Below are 19,823 nucleotides of genomic sequence, written 5' to 3'. Positions count from 1 at the left end.
GGGTACTTGAGAGACCGCCTGCTGCCAATTACCTCCCACAGACCCATTAGATCTCACAGGGTTGGCCGCCTCCGGGTGCCATCTACCAGCCAATGCCACCTGGCTATTACCCGGGGGAGGGCCTTCTCTGTAGCAGCTCTGGCCCTTTGGAATGAACTCCCCGCGGAGATTCGGACCCTCACCTCTCTCCAGGCCTTCCGGAAAGCCGTCAAAACCTGGCTGTGCCGGCAGGCCTGGGGTTGATGAGTTCCCCTCCCCTCTCGACTTGTATGGCTGTATGACTCTTGTGTATTTTAATTACGTGTATTGTGTTTGTATCCCCTTTTTCCCCTTTTGAGTTGTTCGCCGCCCTGAGTCCCTCCCGGAGAAGGGCGGCATACAAATAAACTAAATCTTAATTTTAATCATAATCTTATTATTTTTGAGGTGAAGGTGGCGGCGAGCATGGTCACCTCATGGCTGCTGCTTTGTTGCAATATTTTCGGGGAGGGCTTATTTTAGAGCATGCAATCAAAACCCCCAATTGGGCTTATTATCCGGGGAAGTCTTATTTTCAGGGAAACAATAGCTTTTTGGAAGCCAGCTGGGAAAACCGTGATCACATGACATCCCCCCCCCCCCCGGACATTGCCAGCGTCACAAATACATGGTAGTTGCTAAGTGCTCAACTTTTGATCATGGGACCATGTGGGGGCTGCAGTGGTAAGTGTGAGGACAGGTTGCCAGTTGTTTTTAAAGGAAGGGAAGGGATCAAGGGTGTTAGGAATATAATCTAATGGTTGGGTTGGCAATATATAAATCACGTAACAATGCTGTACCTGTTTTTTTAAATCATACTGTAAAATGTGATTGGTTGTTGTTTCCTCAATTGGCCATAAGGGGGAGCCAGAATGACTGTTAGCTCTCTCTGTTTGTTAGATGCTGGGCTGATCCGATCTGAGTGTTTTGGAAGCTGGCTGTTAGAAAGTGTCATGAGCTATTGTAAGTTTTACAACTGTTATCAAACATTGAATGCCGAACTGATTATATGATACTGGACTATGTTATTTGGATTATCCCTTAACTGAAAGACATTGATGACTGACTGAATTATCCATGTATGACTTCGACTGTTTGATGGACTCTGATACCTCTATTTCCATGAAAGTAAAAGCCTACTGAAACTGCAGTGTCTCTGTATGCTGGTTTGTGTGTTCTCTAACACAACTCTCACAACGCTTCGCTGAACATACTCGCTCTCCCAACGGGGAGCTTACCTAACAACGTGAAAGCAAATAACTCCATCAAATCTCTTTTTTCCCCAAAGGATTAAGCTTTATTCAGACTAAATATGAAGATTGCTCCAAGTAGGGTAGCATTTACAAGAGACAACCCAAACTGGACCTCCTAACGTTTTCCGTCCTTGACATGAAAACGCAACAGACTGCATTCAGAACAGACGCCTTGACTCTTTGAGAACTTGTCCATGGTTCATCACCTTCTTGATGAAGAAAATTGGACGCTTGGATGGGTGGTTAGCGGATCCCTTTTCTTCCCCCCAAAGGGCCAAGAAGCTCTTCTTCCCGTCCTCTCTCCTTCTCGTACTTCCTTGCAAGTGCTTTTATAAACGTCTTCGGGCTGCTCCGGTCCTCCCTACGGTGGTGAGCAATTTTCCCACGCTGCAGCCATCTGAGATGCTTAGCCTGTCAGACTAGAAAGGAATGGCGATTCAGCTGGGGCAAGCCAGAGCAAAGAGAGAGAAAAGCAGAAGAGAAGAAGGCGCCAAGGTTGGTGACCAACCAACGGCACAAGACAAAACAAGCTCAACGGGAAGGTTGGGCTTCAGTCTAGATCAGTGCTCCTGCAAGTGGCCATTAAAACAGCCTTTCAGATGTTTTTCACAGCCATGTAACCCATTAAAAGTCTTTAAAAGTCTTTAAAAGTCTTTAAAAGTCATTAAAAGTCTTTAAAAGTCATTAAAAGTCTTTAAAAGTTTTTAATTTAAACCCCGGAATTGTGATTTCCGCATGAGTATCCTAACGCATGCACTCAGTCAAGGGAGGGGAGAGTTTCCTTCTGGGCCACCATGGCTAAGCGATGCCATACCTACCGGCTGCAGGGCCAGAGGGGAGTTTCATTCCTCGGCAACTGACTTGGAGCTGCCTGATTTGGAGACCTGGATGATCTCCACGGATGTGAAGGCTTTGCCAGTGGAGAGGCGGTGCCTGGTGCGGAGTTTGTTCAGGGCGGATTCCGCCATGCCTGCTCTCTCTTCAGCATCATCCAGCTCGTGCACTGTTTTCCGGTACCTGGCCAAGTTCTGGTTTGCTTGCTCCTCCTGCAATGGAGATAAGGGTTTGTTTTTATTTATGTATGAAACACATTTATATAAATGCCATATGTGTGTGCATGTGTATATGCACATACATATATGCATGTATGCATGTTCTTCTTGGCTTCTAGGTCCTTGCTAAGAAAGGATTTTTGGAAATGACACTCAAATCATTAGTATTTCTTATACAGTAATTAACATGCTCTGATGCTAAGGAGTTCTACTCCCCCTCCCCACCTGAAAAGGACTCTGTTCCAACTGCCAGTTGCCTCATGTTCCGTTACCTCAGTTCAAACTGGCAGACCGTTCGACTCCTTTACCCTGAGGCTCCTTACGGTACTAAACGTCGGTACGTCACCAAAATGTCTACGCCTTCCACCTATGGAGCTGCTTCTGGACTCAAGGTGACGGGAGCGACATTCACTTATGTGTTTCAATCACCAGCCACCAGTGAGCCAGCGGATTGTGAACTGAATTTCTTCTGCACAGCCTGAACCAGCCGAATCCCACCCCTCGATCAATCCTGATCATAGTGTGTGTGTGTGTAAAACTATACACACACATATAAATAGAACTAAAACTATATAACTATATAACTAAACTTTAACTATACTATGTGTCTATGTGTATAGTTATAGTTATAGCATAACTATATATAATTTTATCTATATGTATTTAGAGTCACAACCCCTGGTATGCCCAAATATGGGAGGAAGCATACTGCTTCCATTCTCTGTCTATCGGCTCATCACAAGAGACCATCCAGACAGAAACCCAATATTTTTACTGTTGCCTTTTGTTACATTTGTGTTGTATTTGTGCTGATAAATAAATAAAGGGAGACTAGTATAGATCTATTTCAAGCTATTTAGCTCTCATTTGCTAGCCATATCCTTACTGGGATTGGAACCTGTGCTGTATTGCATCTTAGGCAGATGTATTAACCATTAAGCCACAAGGTTAACAGCTGAGCCAGGGAAATAGGTATGTATTTAGAGTCACAACCCCTGGTATGCCCAAATATGGGAGGAAGTTTACTGCTTCCATTCTGTCTATCGGCTCGTCACAAGAGACCATTCAGACAGAAACCCAATATTTTTACTGTTGCCTTTTGTTACATTTGTGTTGTATTTGTGCTGATAAATAATAGATAAAATAATTTTATCTATATAACTATACTATAACTAGTGACAGTACATACAGACTCCTCAATCTGCCTCTTGTAGATCTTCAGCTTGTTCTGCAGTTTTTCCACCAGTTCCTGCATGCGCTGGTTGGTCTTGTGGTCCTCCTCCGTCTGGAAGACCAGCTCCTTCAGACGCCGCTCGTTCTTGTGCAGCAGCTTCACCGTCTCCACGTGGCGCTTTTGTTCGGAGTCCAGCTCGGTGTCCAGTTCCTTGATCTGAAAAGGAAACCGAGGCCAAGGTTGGGAGATCTGCCTCCAAGGGGAGGGAAAGGGAAGGTCGTAAGACGGGCACGGCCGTGAGAAGCGATCGTGCCGCTTTATAGTACACTGGTGAGACCACACTTGGAATACTGCATCCAATTCTGGTCCCCATGATCCAAAGAAAAGATTCTAGAACAGGGGTCTTCAACCTTGGCCACTTGAAGCCTGGAGGACTTCAATTCCCAGAATTCCCCAGCCAGCTTGCATGACAATAGAGTGCCTTTCCTAGACCAGGGGTCTCCAACCTTGGCCACTTGAAGCCTGGCGGACTTCAACTCCCAGAATTCCCCAGCCAGCTTGCATGACAATAGAGTGCCTTTCGTAGACCAGGGGGGTCTCCAACCTTGGCAACTTGAAGCCTGGCGGACTTCAACTCCCAGAATTCCCCAGCCAGCTTGCATGACAATAGAGTGCCTTTCCTAGACCAGGGGGGTGTCCAACCTTGGCCACTTGAAGCCTGGCGGACTTCAACTCCCAGAATTCCCCAGCCAGCTTGCATGACAATAGAGTGCCTTTCCTAGACCAGGGGGGTCTCCAACCCTGGCAACTTGAAGCCTGGCGGACTTCAACTCCCAAAATTCCCCAGCCAGCTTGCATGACAATAGAGTGCCTTTCCTAGACCAGGGGGGTCTCCAACCTTGGCCACTTGAAGCCTGGTGGACTTCAACTCCCAGAATTCCCCAGCCAGCTTGCATGACAATAGAGTGCCTTTCCTAGACCAGGGGGGTCTCCAACCTTGGCAACTTGAAGCCTGGCTGATTTCAACTCCCAGAATTCCCCAGCCAGCTTGCATGACAATAGAGTGCCTTTCCTAGACCAGGGGTCTCCAACCTTGGCAACATGAAGCCTGGCGGGACTTCAACTCCCAGAATTCCCCAGCCAGCTTGCACGACAATAGAGTGCCTTTCCTAGACCAGGGGTCTCCAACCTTGACAACTTGAAGCCTGGCGGATTTCAACTCCCAGAATTCCCCAGCCAGCTTGCATGACAATAGAGTGCCTTTCCTAGACCAGGGGTCTCCAACCTTGACAACTTGAAGCCTGGCGGATTTCAACTCCCAGAATTCCCCAGCCAGCTTTCTAGAGGGTAAAGCATATGATTGGAGATTAAAGCATATGATGATTGACTGAGGGATCTAGGTATGTCTAAAGAAGAGAAAGGGCTAAGGGGGACATGGCAGCATCTTCCAATATCTGAGGGGCAGAGAAGAGGGAGGTCCTGCGGGATTGGGCGGCCTATAAATTTAATAAATAATAATAATAATAAGGTCAACCTATTCTCCAAAGCACCTGAAGGCAAAACAAGAACCAATGGGCGGAAACAAACCTAGGAGAGAAGCAACCTAGAACTAAGGAGAAATTTCCTGACAGTGAGACCAATTAATCAGTGGGATAACTTGCCTTCTGATGTTGTGAGTGCTCCAACACTGGAAGTTTTTAAGAAGAGATTGAACAACCAGTTGTGTAAGAACTCCTTCCTTGGGCAGGGGTCGGATTAAACCTCCAAGATGCCTTCCAATACTACAATTCTTGAAAAGGCTACTGCAATCTCCCCATAAAAAAAAACACTTGTCCAGGATGGTATAAGATCTCCTGCCTTGACCCAGGGGTTTGAGTAGAAGGCCTCCTGACAACCCTATGATTCTATGTCCTATGACCCCTGGTCAGATGCCCCAAAGAATGTGGGAAGTGTTAGGAACTGGAAATTGGATGGGGTGGGGAGAGGTCCTTACCCGGGTCTCCAGCTTCATGATGGTCCTTTTCCCACCTTTCAGAGCCAGTTGCTCAGCTTCTTCCATCTTGACCTGCAGGTCCTTGATGGTGATCTCATAGTTCTTCTTGATCTTCTCCAGATGCATGGAGTGATCTTGTTCCTGCCGCAGTTCTTCAGCCATGCGGGTGGCCTGGAGGGAATGAAGCGAAAGGGAATTAAGGGGGACCGAACTTCACCAAATTGTTATAATTTGAATTTTGCAATTTCCGAGAGAAAGATTTGCAGGCCCAGAGGTTCCCAGAGGCAGAGGGCACCTTTGAAAAAATGTCATGTTGTTTACAAGATGGGTAAAAAATAAATAATAAAAATTTTTTTTTAAAAAAAATGGAACAAAAAATAAGAAAATGAAATATAATATAAATAAAATGAAAAATAAAAGAAAACAAAAATAATAAAAGAAAATAATTTAAAAAAAGAAAACAAAAAAACAATAAAAGAAAAGAAAAATTAATAAAATTAATAAAATAAGATAAAGTTAAAAGAAAAGAAAATAAGAAAAGAAAAGAAATAATAAAATAAAAAAACTTGGTACAAGAGGAGTGAAAAATGAATAAAAAATAAAACAAAATGAAAATAAAAGAAAACAATAATAAAAATAAATAAAATGAAAAATAAAAGAAAACATAAAATAAAGAGAAAAGAAAGGAAAAGAAAAATGAAATAAAATTAATAAAATAAGATAAAATAAAAGAAAAATAATAAAAGAAAAGAAAATGAGAAAGGAAAATAAATAATAAAATAAAAATAAAAAATTTGGTACAAGAGTGAAAAATAAATAAAAGAGAAATAAAATAAATAATAAAAGAAAAGAAAATAATAAAATAAAATAAAATATAAATGAAATGAAAAATAAAAGAAAACAATAAAAGAAAAATGAAATAAAATTAATAAAATGAGATAAAGTAAAATAAAATTATAAAAATATCATATCATATATATATATAATAAAAAAGTAAAAAATAAAAGGCCTCTGTCACTCAAAGAAATATAGAACAATGACACTTTCTTCCAGATCCAGAACCACAAACTCACATCCGCCACAGCTTTCTTCGCCCTCTCATCCGTCGATCGGAATTCGCTGATGAGTTCCTCGTGTTCGTTGCTGATGCGCGTGAGGTCAGATTCCAACTTGCGCTTGATCACTAGCAAGCTCTGGTTCTGCAGGAGGAAAAGGAGACCTCAAAGTAGGACCTGTTCAACCAGGGGAGCGGTCAAGCTATGGATCACGAACCCTCCTTCAGAATGGACGGCCACTGAAAGAGGGATGACGTTTCCGTACGCAAAGCCGGAACGCTGTCAAAACTTAATTTAGGTTTCGACGCAGGATCCAATTTGGTCGAACGGGACCAAAGTTTTATTCTTCCAAGCTTTGGGACTTAGGTTAGAGCTAGTGGTGGGTTCCAGACCCCCGCCTCTTAAGTAACTGATAAGATGATGGTACATCAACTGTTGACGGATGAGATTTGTTCCTCATTATCTCCTCACAAGGTCAGATTGGGTGACTGAGGTGTGGCAAAGTTTGGGAAACTTGTGTAATATGTAGATTAAAATATAATGGTTAAATGGCTTATTTCTTGCCTGAGATGAGATTTAAATTCCGTTCCCCAAGGTATGTTCCTGACTCTAGGGTGTGGTGCTCATCTCCATTTCAAAGCCGAAGAGCCAGCGCTGTCCAAAGACATCTCTGTGGTCACGTGGCCGGCATGACTCAACGCCGAAGGAGCACGGAACGCTATTCCCTTCCCACCAAAGGTGGTCCCTATTTTTCTACTTGCATTTTTTACATCCTTTCGAACTGCTAGGTTGGCAGAAGCTGGGACAAGTCACGGGAGCTCACTCCGTTACACGGTGCTAGGGATTTGAACCGCCGAACTGCCGACCTTCCTGATGAACAAGCTCACTGTCTTAGCCACAGAGTCACCCTATACGTTCCCTAAAGGATTGTTTAAATCAGCATTTCTCACCCTTGGCAACTTTCAGATGTGTGGACTTCAACTCCCAGAATTCCCCAGAGAGATCTGCACAGATCTGAAGGTTGTCCAGGTTGAAAAATACAGGTTTAAATGAAAAAAGAACTGAGCCAATGGCCTGTTTTCCACGGTCAGTCCGTTCCTCCCCATAGGAGATGGAGGCCATAGAGGTTGACTCACATGAACGTTGAGTTCGTTGTGCCTTTCGGAGACATCCACCAATTCTTGCTCGATGAGCTTCCGTGAGCGTTCGCTGCCCTCCAGGCCGATGCGCACCTCTTCCAACTCCGTCTGGAGAAGGCTGAGCCGGCGTTCTTGAAGATTGTATTGTTCCCTCAGCTCTTCGTGTTGGCGAGCATCTTCGTCCATCTGCATCTGCATGTCCTGGAGGCAGAAAAGTGTCAGAATCCCGTGCTTAGTCTGAGCCATCGGGTGGGATTCAAAAAGCTTAGCAACCGGTTCTCTGCCCGATTGCTGGGTGGGCGTGGCTATGGTGGGCATGGCCTACTCAGCCTCCTACACTACGGCAGCGGGGGGAAGGGGGCATTTGTGCCCTCCCAAGGCTCTGGAGGCTTTCCTTGAGCCTCAAGGAGGGCAAAAATGGCCTCCCACGGCCTCTGGAGGCCCTCCGAAGGCTGGAAATGGGCCCATTTCTGGAGTTCCGGAACTTCCAGGAATGGGCCCGTTTTTCACCCTCCCAGAGCCTCCGTGCAGGCTCTGCACCTACCTGCCATCCAAAACGGGCCGTGTGGAGACTCCTGGGAGGAGATGGGCAGGGCCAGCCACTCCTTGAAACTACTGGTTCGATAAACCGCTCCAAACCGGCTGAATCCAACTCCTAGATAAATCCTGATCAACAGGGGGTGGAGACCCAAGAAATATATCCAGGATGGAATCTTAAATCTACCTGCTGCTTTGAAACTTCCACCTGTATCTAGGTAGGACAAGAACTTGAGAAGAGGGTGGACTTGCCTTAAAAACAAGGTCATGTTTAGCAAAGAATAGCAATAGCAATAGCAGTTAGACTTATATACCGCTTCATAGGTATTTCAGCCCTCTCTAAGCGGTTTACAGAGTCAGCATATTGCCCCCAACAACAATGTGGGTCCTCATTTTACCCACCTCGGAAAGATGGAAGGCTGAGTCAACCTTGAGCCGGTGAGATTAGAACCGCTGAACTGCAGATAACAGTCAGCTGAAGTGGCCTGCAGTACTGCACCCTAACCACTGCGCCACCTCGGCTAGGAGAAGTTCCAAAGGACTTTATTTTGTAAGAGCCTACTTGTGGATATACGCTACGGTTTTGCTAATTCGTGTCCTACAATAAACCTTCAGTGAGATTCCTTCTGGGTTGTAGCCTTTTAGGATAGCTTTACTTTTCTTCTGGCTTTGAAGGCCTTGTTACATGTTCAGCAGGTTCCTTCAAGATGAAGGTTCCAACATTGGGAACCTTCTCAAGAAGAGCCAGTGAAGTGGAGTGGTGGAAGAGTTGGATGAGGAGCAGGTTCTAGTCTACTTTCACCCACAGAAGCTTCCTAGGGGACCCTGGACCAGATGTTCTGTCAGGTCAACCTATCTCACAAAGATGGATGTTGAGAGGAAAACAGGAGAAGGAGCTGCTATATGGAGAAGACGACTAAGGAGTTATAGTTTTTGCTCTGCTCTCTTCTGGATCCCCTTTCCCGTAACTTCTTTCACCTTGATCTGTTGCTGGAGTTTCTTCAAGGTCTTGACCAGCTCGCTGTTGTTCTTATTGGCATGGTCCAGCTGGATCTCCATTTCATTCAGGTCTGTCTCCATCTTCTTTTTCAGCCTCAGGGCCTCTGCTCGCCCCTTGGCCTCCAGTTCCAGGCTAGATTGTAGAGATTCGATGGCACGCTGGTGATTCTTCCTACAGAGGTGAGCAAAAGTCATGGCCAGGCTCCAAAAACCAAGAAAGACCCACTGAGATTCTCCTAAGCATTTTCCTTTATTGTTCCCCACTTACAGACAGAATCTTGCCAAATTAAAGCAAAGTGCATGTACATTCTTTGAGAACTTCTAAGGAAGAACTGACTTGACCATCTTCCTTCCAACTTCGCTGTCTTTTGGTCCCCTGGAATGCAGCCCCTCCCTCATACTGTAGTGCCAGGTGCAGTGCCCCACAAATTCCATCTCCCCAACCCACATCACCATTATAGCAATAGCAATAGCAGTTAGACTTATATACCGCTTCATAGGGCTTTCAGCCCTCTCTAAGCAGTTTACAGAGTCAGCATATTGCCCCCAACAAAAATACGGGTCCTCATTTTACCCACCTCGGAAGGATGGAAGGCTGAGTCAACCCTGAGCCGGTGAGATTTGAACAGCCGAACTGCAGAACTGCAGTCAGCTGAAGTAGCCTGCAGTGCTTCATTTAACCACTGCGCCACCTCGGCTCTCCATTATTATGGCGATAATGGGAAGGCTGTTTGGAGGCTGTTCTTCTGCCTCACTGCTGTCTAGCTTCAAAGGCATCTGATCACTGCCAGAATGGCCTCAGCCCCGCCACAACAGCTGTATAGGTTGGAGGATGATGGGAGGGGAATCTCACAACCGAACAGAGAATAGGTTTCAAACCTTGTGGCTTCAAATTCCTCCTCCTTCTCATGGATTCTCCTGTCAATGTCTGCCTTGACTTGAGCCAGCTCCAGCTGAATGCGAATCAGCTTGCTCTCTTCCACCTGTCAGCAAAGAGAGGGGGAGAACCATGGCCTCAGTTTCCCCAAGCCGGAGCCCCCAGGGTTCTTTTCATGCAGCGAGGAACCCTTTCGTGTTGCCTTGAGAGTCCGAATCCTCGAGGCAAGGATGCGTAGATGACAAAGAAGAATCAGAAGGACTAAACCAATGGAAGATGTTACCGCGTTTAGGGGTGGGCTTCAAAAATTTCAGCAGTGGGTTCTCTCTACCTGGTTGCTGGGTGGGCATGGCCTAGTTGGCCTCTTGCACCACGGTGAGGAGGGTCGTTTTTGCCCTCCCCGGGCTCCGGAGGTTTTTTGCGAGCCTCCGGGAGGGTGAAAACGGCCTCCCCAGACTCCGGAGGCCCTCTGAACTTCCAGTAGGCCAGTTTTTCGCCCTCCCTAAGCCTCTGTGTATGCCCTGCATCTAAAATGGATCATGTGGGGACTTCTGGGAGGGATAGGGTGGGCGGGGCCAGCCAGGAGTGAGATTAGGTGGTTCTCCGAACTGCACAGAATCTTACCTAGAGGTTCTTCCGAACCCCTGCGACCCCCACAGCCCGCCCTTGATTCCACGTTCAACAGTACCTCCAGGGAAGACTCAGCTTCCTCCAGGGCCACCTGGAGCTCGTCTTTTTCAATTTCCAACTTCTTCTTTATCTTCTGCAGTTCGTGGACGCTTCTACCTCCCTCACCCAACTGGTCAATGAGGTCCTTGATTTCCTCTGAATGAAAAAACAAAACAAAAAGAGGCACGTACAGATATTTATTCAAGCTGACCAGAGGCTGCCCCGAAAGAAGAGAAGGATTAATTTATTTCCCAAAGCCCCAGAAGGCAAGACAAGAAGCAATGGATGGAAACCATTCAAGGAGAGAAGCAATGTGGAATTAAGGAGGAACATCCTAGCAGTGAGGACAATTAACCAGGGGAAGAACTGGTTGTGGATGCTCCATCACTGGAGGTTTTAGATAGCCACTGGTCTGGAATGGTGTAAGGTCTCCTGCTTGAGCAGGTGGCTGGACTAGAAGAACTCCAAGATCCTTTCCAGCTGTGTTCTAATTATTATTATTATTGTCGAAAACCAGCTGGGAAAGTCCCAAAGGAATAGGAATAGGAAAGTTTATTTATAGGCCGCCCTTTTCCCTGGGGGGGACTCAGGGTGGCTTACAATCCATAGGGGGGGGGAGCACAAACAGTAAAACATATAACAATACATAATTAAAATAAAACACAACATTCATTCATTCGGGTGGGGACGGATTACAATCTAACCCCAGGCCTGGCGGGATAGCCAGATCTTAAGGGCTGTGCGGAAGGTCTGGAGGGTGGTGAGGGTACGGATCTCCACGGGGAGATCGTTCCACAGGGTCGGAGCTACTACCGAGAAGGCTCTCCTCCGCGTAGTCGCCAGTCGACACTGACTGGCAGATGGGATTCGGAGGAGGCCTAATCTGTGTGATCGAATTGGTCGCGAGGAGGTAATTGGCAGGAGGCGGTCTCTCAAAGAATGATCACATGACCCTAGGGCATTTAGGATACTTTCCAAGGTCGCGAATTTTGATCACATGACGGCAGGGATGCCACAGTGGCCCTAAACGCGAGGACTGGTGGTAAAAGTAAACTTTTTCAGTACCGCTGTAACTTTGAGTGGTTGCTAAATGAACGTTTTTTCGTCAAGGACCACCTGAACTCACCCTGAAGAGTCTTGTTTTCCTTCTTCACGGATTCCAGCTGCTCCAGGGCTTCCTCATAGGCCGTCTTGAGCTTGAAGTTCTCCGTCATGTACATGCGACATTCCTTCTGGGAATTGTCTACCTCCAATTGGAGCTCCTCACACTTCTGCTGCCATTCGGCCATCATCTTGTCAAAGGCCCGTTGTTTCTTATCCAGGGCAGCACAGGCTGCGTTGGACTGGGAAGGAGAAGAAGACAAGCATCACTCTCAGCCTTGAGGTCCACCACGGATGATCTTGCGTGCGCTCCCAAGCCTTGTCTCTCGGTCTTCGTCATTCTCTGTTTCTGAGGTTCCTTCTAACAAGAAACCCGTCAGGTTTCCCAAAGATGCCCTAATAAATTCGTGAGCCTCAAGCCAAGTTTCAAAAGAAAAAAAATCCAGTCATTTATTAGGAGCACCATTTTGGCAATACCGCATTGCAGTCAGATCTGACCGCGTTTTAATTATGGCTGAACTTTGCCCCCGTTTCTTCCCTGCCCTCAGTCTGTGTCATAAATCACATTCACCAACGAGGTGCACGCCTCACAAGGCTGCTGTGGTAATGAAAGATCCGACTCTACTCGAAGGTATGCGTGGAATGCGCTCCCCACCTTTTCCTCACCATGGCAACTTTATGAGTTGACAAAACCAACTTCTTTGGTACTGATGTTGCCTCTGGCAGGATATTTATTGGTACCAAGGGTGCCTATCATTTGTGGTTCACCGTTTAATCTCGGTGGCGTCATTTTGGGTAATAGGATAAGGTTAAATCATCGTATTAAATCAGAAGTGGCCAATCCTAGCCCTTTTGGGGGGAATCCATTTTTTGCTCTTCCTAGAGCCCTCCAAAGTCACATCTCTAAGATTTTGCAACAAATCCAATTGTTGCTCTCCTGTTTTAAAATAAAACAGAAACCAAGGACAAATAGGCTGAAAAACAGCTTCTATCCCAGGGCAGTAACTATATTGAATTCTACAGTATAGTGCAATATTAATGGCAGTATCGGATTTTCAATTTTAATTATATAGAACGTGAAGGATGGGTGCTTTGTGTTTTTATTTTTATAGTTGTAATGTACGCTGAAGATGGCATTTAATTTCATTGTATGATGTGCAAAGACAATAAAGTAAAAAAGTAAAAAGTAAAGTATAAAATAAAAGTAAAGTAAAAAACTAAAAACAAACTAAAAACTAAAAACAAACTAAAAAAACTATAAAACTAAAAACTAAGAACTAAGAACTAAAAACAAACTAAAAACTAAAAACAAACTAAGAACTAAAAACAAACTAAAAAACTATAAAACTAAAAACTAAGAACTAAGAACTAAAAACAAACTAAGAACTAAAAACAAACTAAGAACTAAAAACAAACTAAAAACTAAAAACAAACTAAAAAACTATAAAACTAAAAACTAAGAACTAAGAACTAAAAACAGACTAAGAACTAAAAACAAACTAAAAAACTATAAAACTAAAAACTAAGAACTAAGAACTAAAAACAAACTAAGAACTAAAAACTAAGAACTAAAAACAAACTAAGAACTAAAAACAAACTAAAAAACTATAAAACTAAAAACTAAGAACTAAGAACTAAAAACAAACTAAGAACTAAAAACAAACTAAGAACTAAAAACAAACTAAGAACTAAAAACAAACTAAAAACTAAAAACTAAAAACAAACTAAAAACTAAAAACTAAAAACAAACTAAAAACTAAGAACTAAGAAGTAAAAACTAAAAAGAAACTAAAAACTAAAAAACTAAAAACAAACTAAAAACAAACTAAAAACTAAGAACTAAGAAGTAAAAACTAAAAACAAACTAAAAACTAAAAACTAAAAACAAACTAAAAACTAAGAACTAAGAAGTAAAAACTAAAAACAAACTAAAAACTAAAAAACTAAAAACTAAAAACAAACTAAAAACCAAGAACTAAGAACTAAGAACTAAAAAACTAAAAAGCTAAAAACTAAGAACTAAGAACTAAAAAACTAAGAACTAAAAACAAACTAAAAACTAAGAACTAAGAAGTAAAAACTAAAAACAAACTAAAAACTAAAAACTAAAAACAAACTAAAAACTAAGAACTAAGAAGTAAAAACTAAAAACAAACTAAAAACTAAAAAACTAAAAACTAAAAACAAACTAAAAACCAAGAACTAAGAACTAAGAACTAAAAAACTAAAAAGCTAAAAACTAAGAACTAAGAACTAAAAAACTAAGAACTAAAAACAAACTAAAAACTAAAAACTAACAAAAACTAAAAACTAAAAAAACTAAAAACTAAAAAAACTAAAAACTAACAAAAACTAAAAACTAAAAAAACTAAAAACTAAAAAAAACACTAAACACTAAACTAAACTAAACTCTCCAACCTGCCTATGAAGCCTCCAGGAGAAAAAATCCATTTATGTGGCCTCACCCCCTTCCAAGATCAGAAAGATCTAACTATAAGCCTACTTGCAATGTTTCTTTGCTGAGTTCACACATGATGATAAACCTTATCTGGTTTCATTAGCGTTGCCATACCGCATCGTGCGAACCTGGTCAGTTGGGGCTCGATGCCAAGAAGAGGCTCTCATCCCCAGGAACACCAGTTTAACCCTGGTTATTTTACCTTTTCAAGATCCAAAGTTAGATCTTCCACTTCCATCTGGAGCTTCTGCTTGTACTTCTCCATGCTGGCTACTCGAGCTTGCGCAGTTTCAGCCGCTTCCTCTGCTTCCTGAAGACGGGCGGTCAGTTTTCTCCTGCAAGCAGACCCCAAAAGAAGAAGAAGAAACGCCCCAGATACAAGATGGGTCAAACAATGATGATAACCTTCTAGATATCACTGATATTCTCAGCTAGGCTTCCCCAAAATGCACAAAGCAGATTCCTGGTCCCGACAAAACCCCTTTTATTAAACGAATGTGAATTCCTCTCATTCACCTTCAGCAAAGGCCTGGAAAACAGTCTTTCAAAGGAGTATTTATGACCACAGAGCTTATCTATCTTGGAAAGCTGCCATGTAAATATTTCCCCAAATGAGGTGCTGTGCAGGGAAAGACTTGGGCACAGAGTCTCTGAGATTCACGGACAGATCTTCACACTCCTGAAATGAACTGACGAACAAATAAATTCTTTCCTGCAAAAGCCCCCTCCCCTTTCGCTCCTCTTTTATTTCCTATGGGAGAGGCCTATCACTGTCCACCTGTGGCTTTACTCCCAGGTTGACCCTGCTTCCTTAGTTGTTCTTGTCTTCTGGCAGCTCTGCGCATGCGCACACTGGGAACAGGCTCCAGCTGTTCCTCTGCCCCACTGATTTCCGACTACGAAGACAGCTGATAACTGTCAGACGGGCCTGGCCCCATCTCTGCCTCCGATGCGGATCCCTCGTCCGACCCTTCCCCACAACAACTGAACTTCTCAGAATCCCTCATCAGGTCTCCAGGTGTCCTAAGACCTACAACCTGCTCTCTACCACCTTACTCACTTAGTCTCTTCCAGTTCCTCTGTTCTCTGAATAGCATCGGTTTCATATTTGGTCCTCCAGGTTGTAACTTCGGTGTTGAGCTTGGAGACCAAGCGTTGGAGCTCAGCTTTGCCGGTTTGCTCCTCCTCCAGCTGCTCTTTGATCAAATCCAGGTCGTGTTTGGTGTTGGCCAGACTGACCACTGCAGCACTGCGGGCCTAAGAACAAACATGGTTGTAGCAGATGAATGTCCTTTCCCCATGTTTCCTTTACTTTGTTTATAGTTTCTCTTATAAAAACCCTCAGATGAAAATCATAACTAGCCAATTCTTTAATTCTCCGAAAACAAGCTTTATGAATAGTTAATTTCGGAATGTCTGGCAAATCTTGACCATCTCCCTAAAAGCCAAAATCTGTTGGGTTTTTTTTTGGTAGGAGATGTCCCAAAAATCTGCTTTTAGGACAACTTCCTACAGAGCCATGATCAAGTTTCTCCAAGATGTTGGGATCTGTGGCCAAAACCCATGTGAGGAACATCAACGCGTGAGGTCTTGGCATGCTCTGATTCTCAACCTTCAGAACCAGGCGAGTTTGGACTTCTTCATTTGGAGTTCTCTGTGCTTGTCTTCCGTGATTTGGGTTTCCATCAGCAGCTGGGCCCATCGTTCCAAGAACTTACCTTGGATTCTTCGTCCAGCTGTCGCTTGAAGTCGTCCACTTGGGAAGTGAGGGATGTCTTGACCCGAAGGACTTGATTGAGCCGCGACTGACCTTCTTCATGCTCCCTGCTCAGCTCGTTGTTCTCAGCTGCAAGGGAAGGATTAAAAAAGGAATGGAGGAGAAATGGGTTATGGATCGATTGATTTCTCCATCCATCTCTCCATACTTGATTGGCTGATGTTTCACTCAGCATGATCTTCAGATTAGTTTGCTTTATTGCCATTGTACCTCGTACAACGAAATTAAATGCCACCTTCAGTGTACATAAGAAAACTAACCAAATAACACCAAAACACACATCCTTCACATTCTATACAATTGAATTGAAAACCCCTCATAATATTGCACCGTACAGTAGAATTCAATGTAGTTACTGCTCTGGGATCGAAGCTGTTTCTCAGCCTATTTGTCCTTGTTTTTATTGTCCTGTACCGTCTGCCAGATGGTAATTGTTCAAAAAAAAAAAGGCTACCTAGGATGAGATGGATCTTTAAGGATGTTTTTGTCAGGTAATGAGGATTTAATAGCTGCCAGCTGACGTAAGTTTGTAAGTTGTAAACTGTAAGTTGATGCAATGATGATGATTCAGCAATATGTGTGTGTGTAATGGCCATTAGAGGGTGTTTTTGTCTCCCTCTCGTCATGTATCTCATTTCTCTCCTTGTGTCCGTAGCTGAGTGGTAAGGGATTTATCTATCATGCATTTGTCTGTATATATTTGTATATAAACCACTATTAATTGCCTAAAGGCTCTGTGTGCTGTGTGCTGTTTTGCTCCTGGGGTTTATCTCATAATCATAGTCACACTGCCAAAACTCTGACAGTTTTGAACTTTCTTAAGGCAGCGGGAACTATAAAGCTCTTCCAAGGAATGGAAAGGGAAACCAATGAGCCTCTGGGCAATGATGTTAACCCTCTGGAGCCCAGGAGATTGAACATAAGTTTATGAAAGTGATGGTTGTGGAAGACTGGACCAATGGGTGAGGGTTATATGCGTGGGAGCAGGACTGAAATTTCGGGCGGGGAGAGGGGGGTTTCTGATCAGTGGGTAGCTGGACAATCTTTCTTCTGCCTTTCTTCTATGGCTGCCAATCACCTCCACTAGACCGATTAGATCCCACAGATTAGGCCTCCTCCAAATCCCATCCGCCGGCCAGTGTCGACTGGCGACTACCCGGAGGAGAGCCTTCTCTGTGGCTGCTCCGACCCTTTGGAACGAACTCCCCGTGGAGATTCGAACCTTCACCACCCTCCAGGCCTTCCGCAAAGCCCTTAAAACCTGGCTGTTCCGACAGGCGTGGGGCTAAAGAGCTGTTGCCCCCATCTCGAATGGTATGACTGTTGTGTGTTTTAAATTATGTATTGTCATGTTTGTTTTTTATTTTTATTATTTTGTCTGTACACCCCCTTCCCAGATTTGACTTGTCAGCTGCCCTGAGTCCCCTTCGGGGGAAAAGGGCGGCATATAAATATAATAAATGAAATGAAATGAAATGCTTGAGCTATGCCTCATTTACAATGCAACCCATAGCTTTGGCTCATTCTTTGCTTCAAGCTGGCAGGAAATCAAGCATCAAGGTTTGGCAATCCATTCGCCCAAGTTTAGTGATACGGTTGGAGGAACACAAAAAGAGACAAGATAAATGAAGCCCGGCCTTCAAAGGTCGCCCATCGTGCATCTAATTTTACCTGAAAAGGGGAAACACAATTTCTCTGCGGTATGAATGAAAAACTACAGACACGAGGACGTGGAAACGAAGGACACGAGGCTGGAATTGCTAGCGGTCAGGGTAAACATTTGTACAGTTAGCAATAGCAATAGCAGTTAGACTTATATACTGCTTCATAGGGCTTTCAGCCCTCTCTAAGCGGTTTACAGAGTCAGCATATCGCCCCCAACAACAATCCGGGTCCTCATTTTACCCACCTCGGAAGGATGGAAGGCTGAGTCAACCCTGAGCCGGTGAGATTTGAACAGCCGAACTGCAGAACTGCAGTCCGCTGAAGTAGCCTGCAGTGCTGCATTTAACCACTGCGCCACCTCGGCTCTTGTTGGACAACACAATGAAAAACGAAACAAAATAAAATAGCGGGAACTCGGGAGGGCCCCCCGACGAAACCAACCTTGGAGTCTGTTCCTAACGGCGTTCGTTTCTGCTTGATTCCGTTCCATCTCAGCCAATCGGGCGTTGACTTCAGCCAGGTTGTCCTCCAATCTGCGGACATGAGCTTCGGCATTAATCTGCAAGGATACAAAGAAGAAGACAACTTCAGAACAACCCAGAGTTCCTGCTTACATTTCAGCAAAACCAAACGGCAGTCCTTGGAACTGGACTCTGCTGCAGGTAACTAACAGTAGTATGGCACTTGTCCGTCCCCCAGAATTACGAAAGACACATTGAGGCTCTTCTTGTTGTGGCCTGCCAGCAGAGCTGGCAGCAGAGTCGGACAGTGAGGGGGTTGGGGAGGAGCATGGGCCAGTCCTGGAGTCTGGGGGAGGCTCGGTCGAGGGCTCTGCGTCGGAGGCAGAGAAGGGGCCGAGGTCATCTGGCAGTGATCAGGTGCCTACGGAACTAGACAGCAGTGAGGCAGAGGAGCAGCTGGAGCCTGTTCCCAGTGTGCGCATGCACAGAGCTGCCAGGAGAAAAAAATCAGACCCTCAGAAATCAGGGTCGACTTGGGAGTAAAGTCACAGGTGGACGGTGAATGGCCCCTCCCATAGGAAATAAAAGAGGAGCGAAAGGGGAGGGGGCTTTTGCAGGAAACAATCCATTCGTTCATTCATTTCAGGAGTGTGAAGATCTGTCCGTGAATCTCAGAGACTCTGTGCCAAGTATTTCCTTGCACAGCATCACATTTGGGAAATATTTACGTGGCAGCTTTCCCAGATAGATAAGGTCTGTGGTAATAAATATTCCTTTGAAAGACTGACCTCGGCCTTTGCTGGATGTGAATTGAGAGGAATTCACATTCGTTTAATAAAAGGGGTTTTGTCGGGACCAGGACTCTCCCTCGTGCTTTTTGGGGAAGCCGAGGTCAGAAGGCTTCTAAGCAATATCCTTTATCATTCCTCACCTGTAGACAGAATCTTGCCAAGCTGAAGGAACCTACTTGCATCATTAAAAACATCCTCAGAGGTTCTAGGGAGGAGCTGACCTGACTTTCTCCCTCCCAACCAACCAACTAAACTTTGCTGTCTCTTGGTCCTCTGGTGTGCGGTCCCTCCCTTCTGGGAATTCAGACCCTTATTCCATCACAGTACTGCATTCAGGAGCTCAATCCATCACAGGATTCAGAGAAGATCTACCATGTTCCTGACTGCCTATTCAACTATGTTTGGTTGGAGGATGACTAAGAGAAGATGTCGGTTGAGGATCCAGGTTGGGGTTCCCAGCCTCGCACAACGGCGGTTTTTTCGTTCGTTCGTCGTACCTTGGACTTCTGGACGTTTTCCATGCTGCTGCTGAGATCATCGATCTCGGCCTTCATGACCTGCTTGTCTTTCTCCAGCTTGGATTTGACCCTTTGAAGGTTCTCCAGGTGTTCGGTCATCTCGGCCATGGCGTCGGTGTGCTTCTTGCGCAAGGTGGAGGCCGTGGCCTCGCTCTGCAAGGCGGCTTCTTCCAGTTCTCGCCGGAGCTTAAGCAGCTCGGCTTCCCGTTTGCGGTTCTGCTCAATCTGGGCGCAAAGAGAAGAGCGGGAATAAGAGGCGTAAGAGGCGTCCCCCCCTGCCTCCCCT

The 19,823-nt window shown here is 44.7% G+C and overlaps 1 protein-coding gene across 1 annotated transcript in view; it reads right to left on the bottom strand.

Moving 5' to 3' along the window:
- Nucleotides 1–1,196: 1,196 nt before the first annotated feature.
- Nucleotides 1,197–19,823, bottom strand: part of LOC116517664 (myosin-16) — a 59,285-nt gene continuing 40,658 nt past the window's right edge. Inside the window, exons 29-43 of the mRNA XM_032230769.1 lie at nucleotides 19,517–19,762; nucleotides 18,209–18,326; nucleotides 16,044–16,171; nucleotides 15,386–15,582; nucleotides 14,528–14,660; nucleotides 11,893–12,109; nucleotides 10,786–10,922; nucleotides 10,100–10,203; nucleotides 9,200–9,392; nucleotides 7,682–7,885; nucleotides 6,564–6,689; nucleotides 5,491–5,661; nucleotides 3,513–3,713; nucleotides 2,090–2,317; nucleotides 1,197–1,690 (exon numbers count right to left, since the gene is read on the bottom strand). Coding sequence (XP_032086660.1) covers nucleotides 2,114–2,317; nucleotides 3,513–3,713; nucleotides 5,491–5,661; nucleotides 6,564–6,689; nucleotides 7,682–7,885; nucleotides 9,200–9,392; nucleotides 10,100–10,203; nucleotides 10,786–10,922; nucleotides 11,893–12,109; nucleotides 14,528–14,660; nucleotides 15,386–15,582; nucleotides 16,044–16,171; nucleotides 18,209–18,326; nucleotides 19,517–19,762 — 2,379 coding nt within the window. The 3' untranslated portion in view covers nucleotides 1,197–1,690; nucleotides 2,090–2,113. The remainder of the gene's footprint in view (nucleotides 1,691–2,089; nucleotides 2,318–3,512; nucleotides 3,714–5,490; nucleotides 5,662–6,563; nucleotides 6,690–7,681; nucleotides 7,886–9,199; nucleotides 9,393–10,099; nucleotides 10,204–10,785; nucleotides 10,923–11,892; nucleotides 12,110–14,527; nucleotides 14,661–15,385; nucleotides 15,583–16,043; nucleotides 16,172–18,208; nucleotides 18,327–19,516; nucleotides 19,763–19,823) is intronic.

Source organism: Thamnophis elegans, chromosome 14 (assembly GCF_009769535.1).
Source record: "Thamnophis elegans isolate rThaEle1 chromosome 14, rThaEle1.pri, whole genome shotgun sequence".
NCBI classification, from domain to species: domain Eukaryota; kingdom Metazoa; phylum Chordata; class Lepidosauria; order Squamata; family Colubridae; genus Thamnophis; species Thamnophis elegans.
This window is presented reverse-complemented; position numbering and strand designations above follow the sequence as displayed.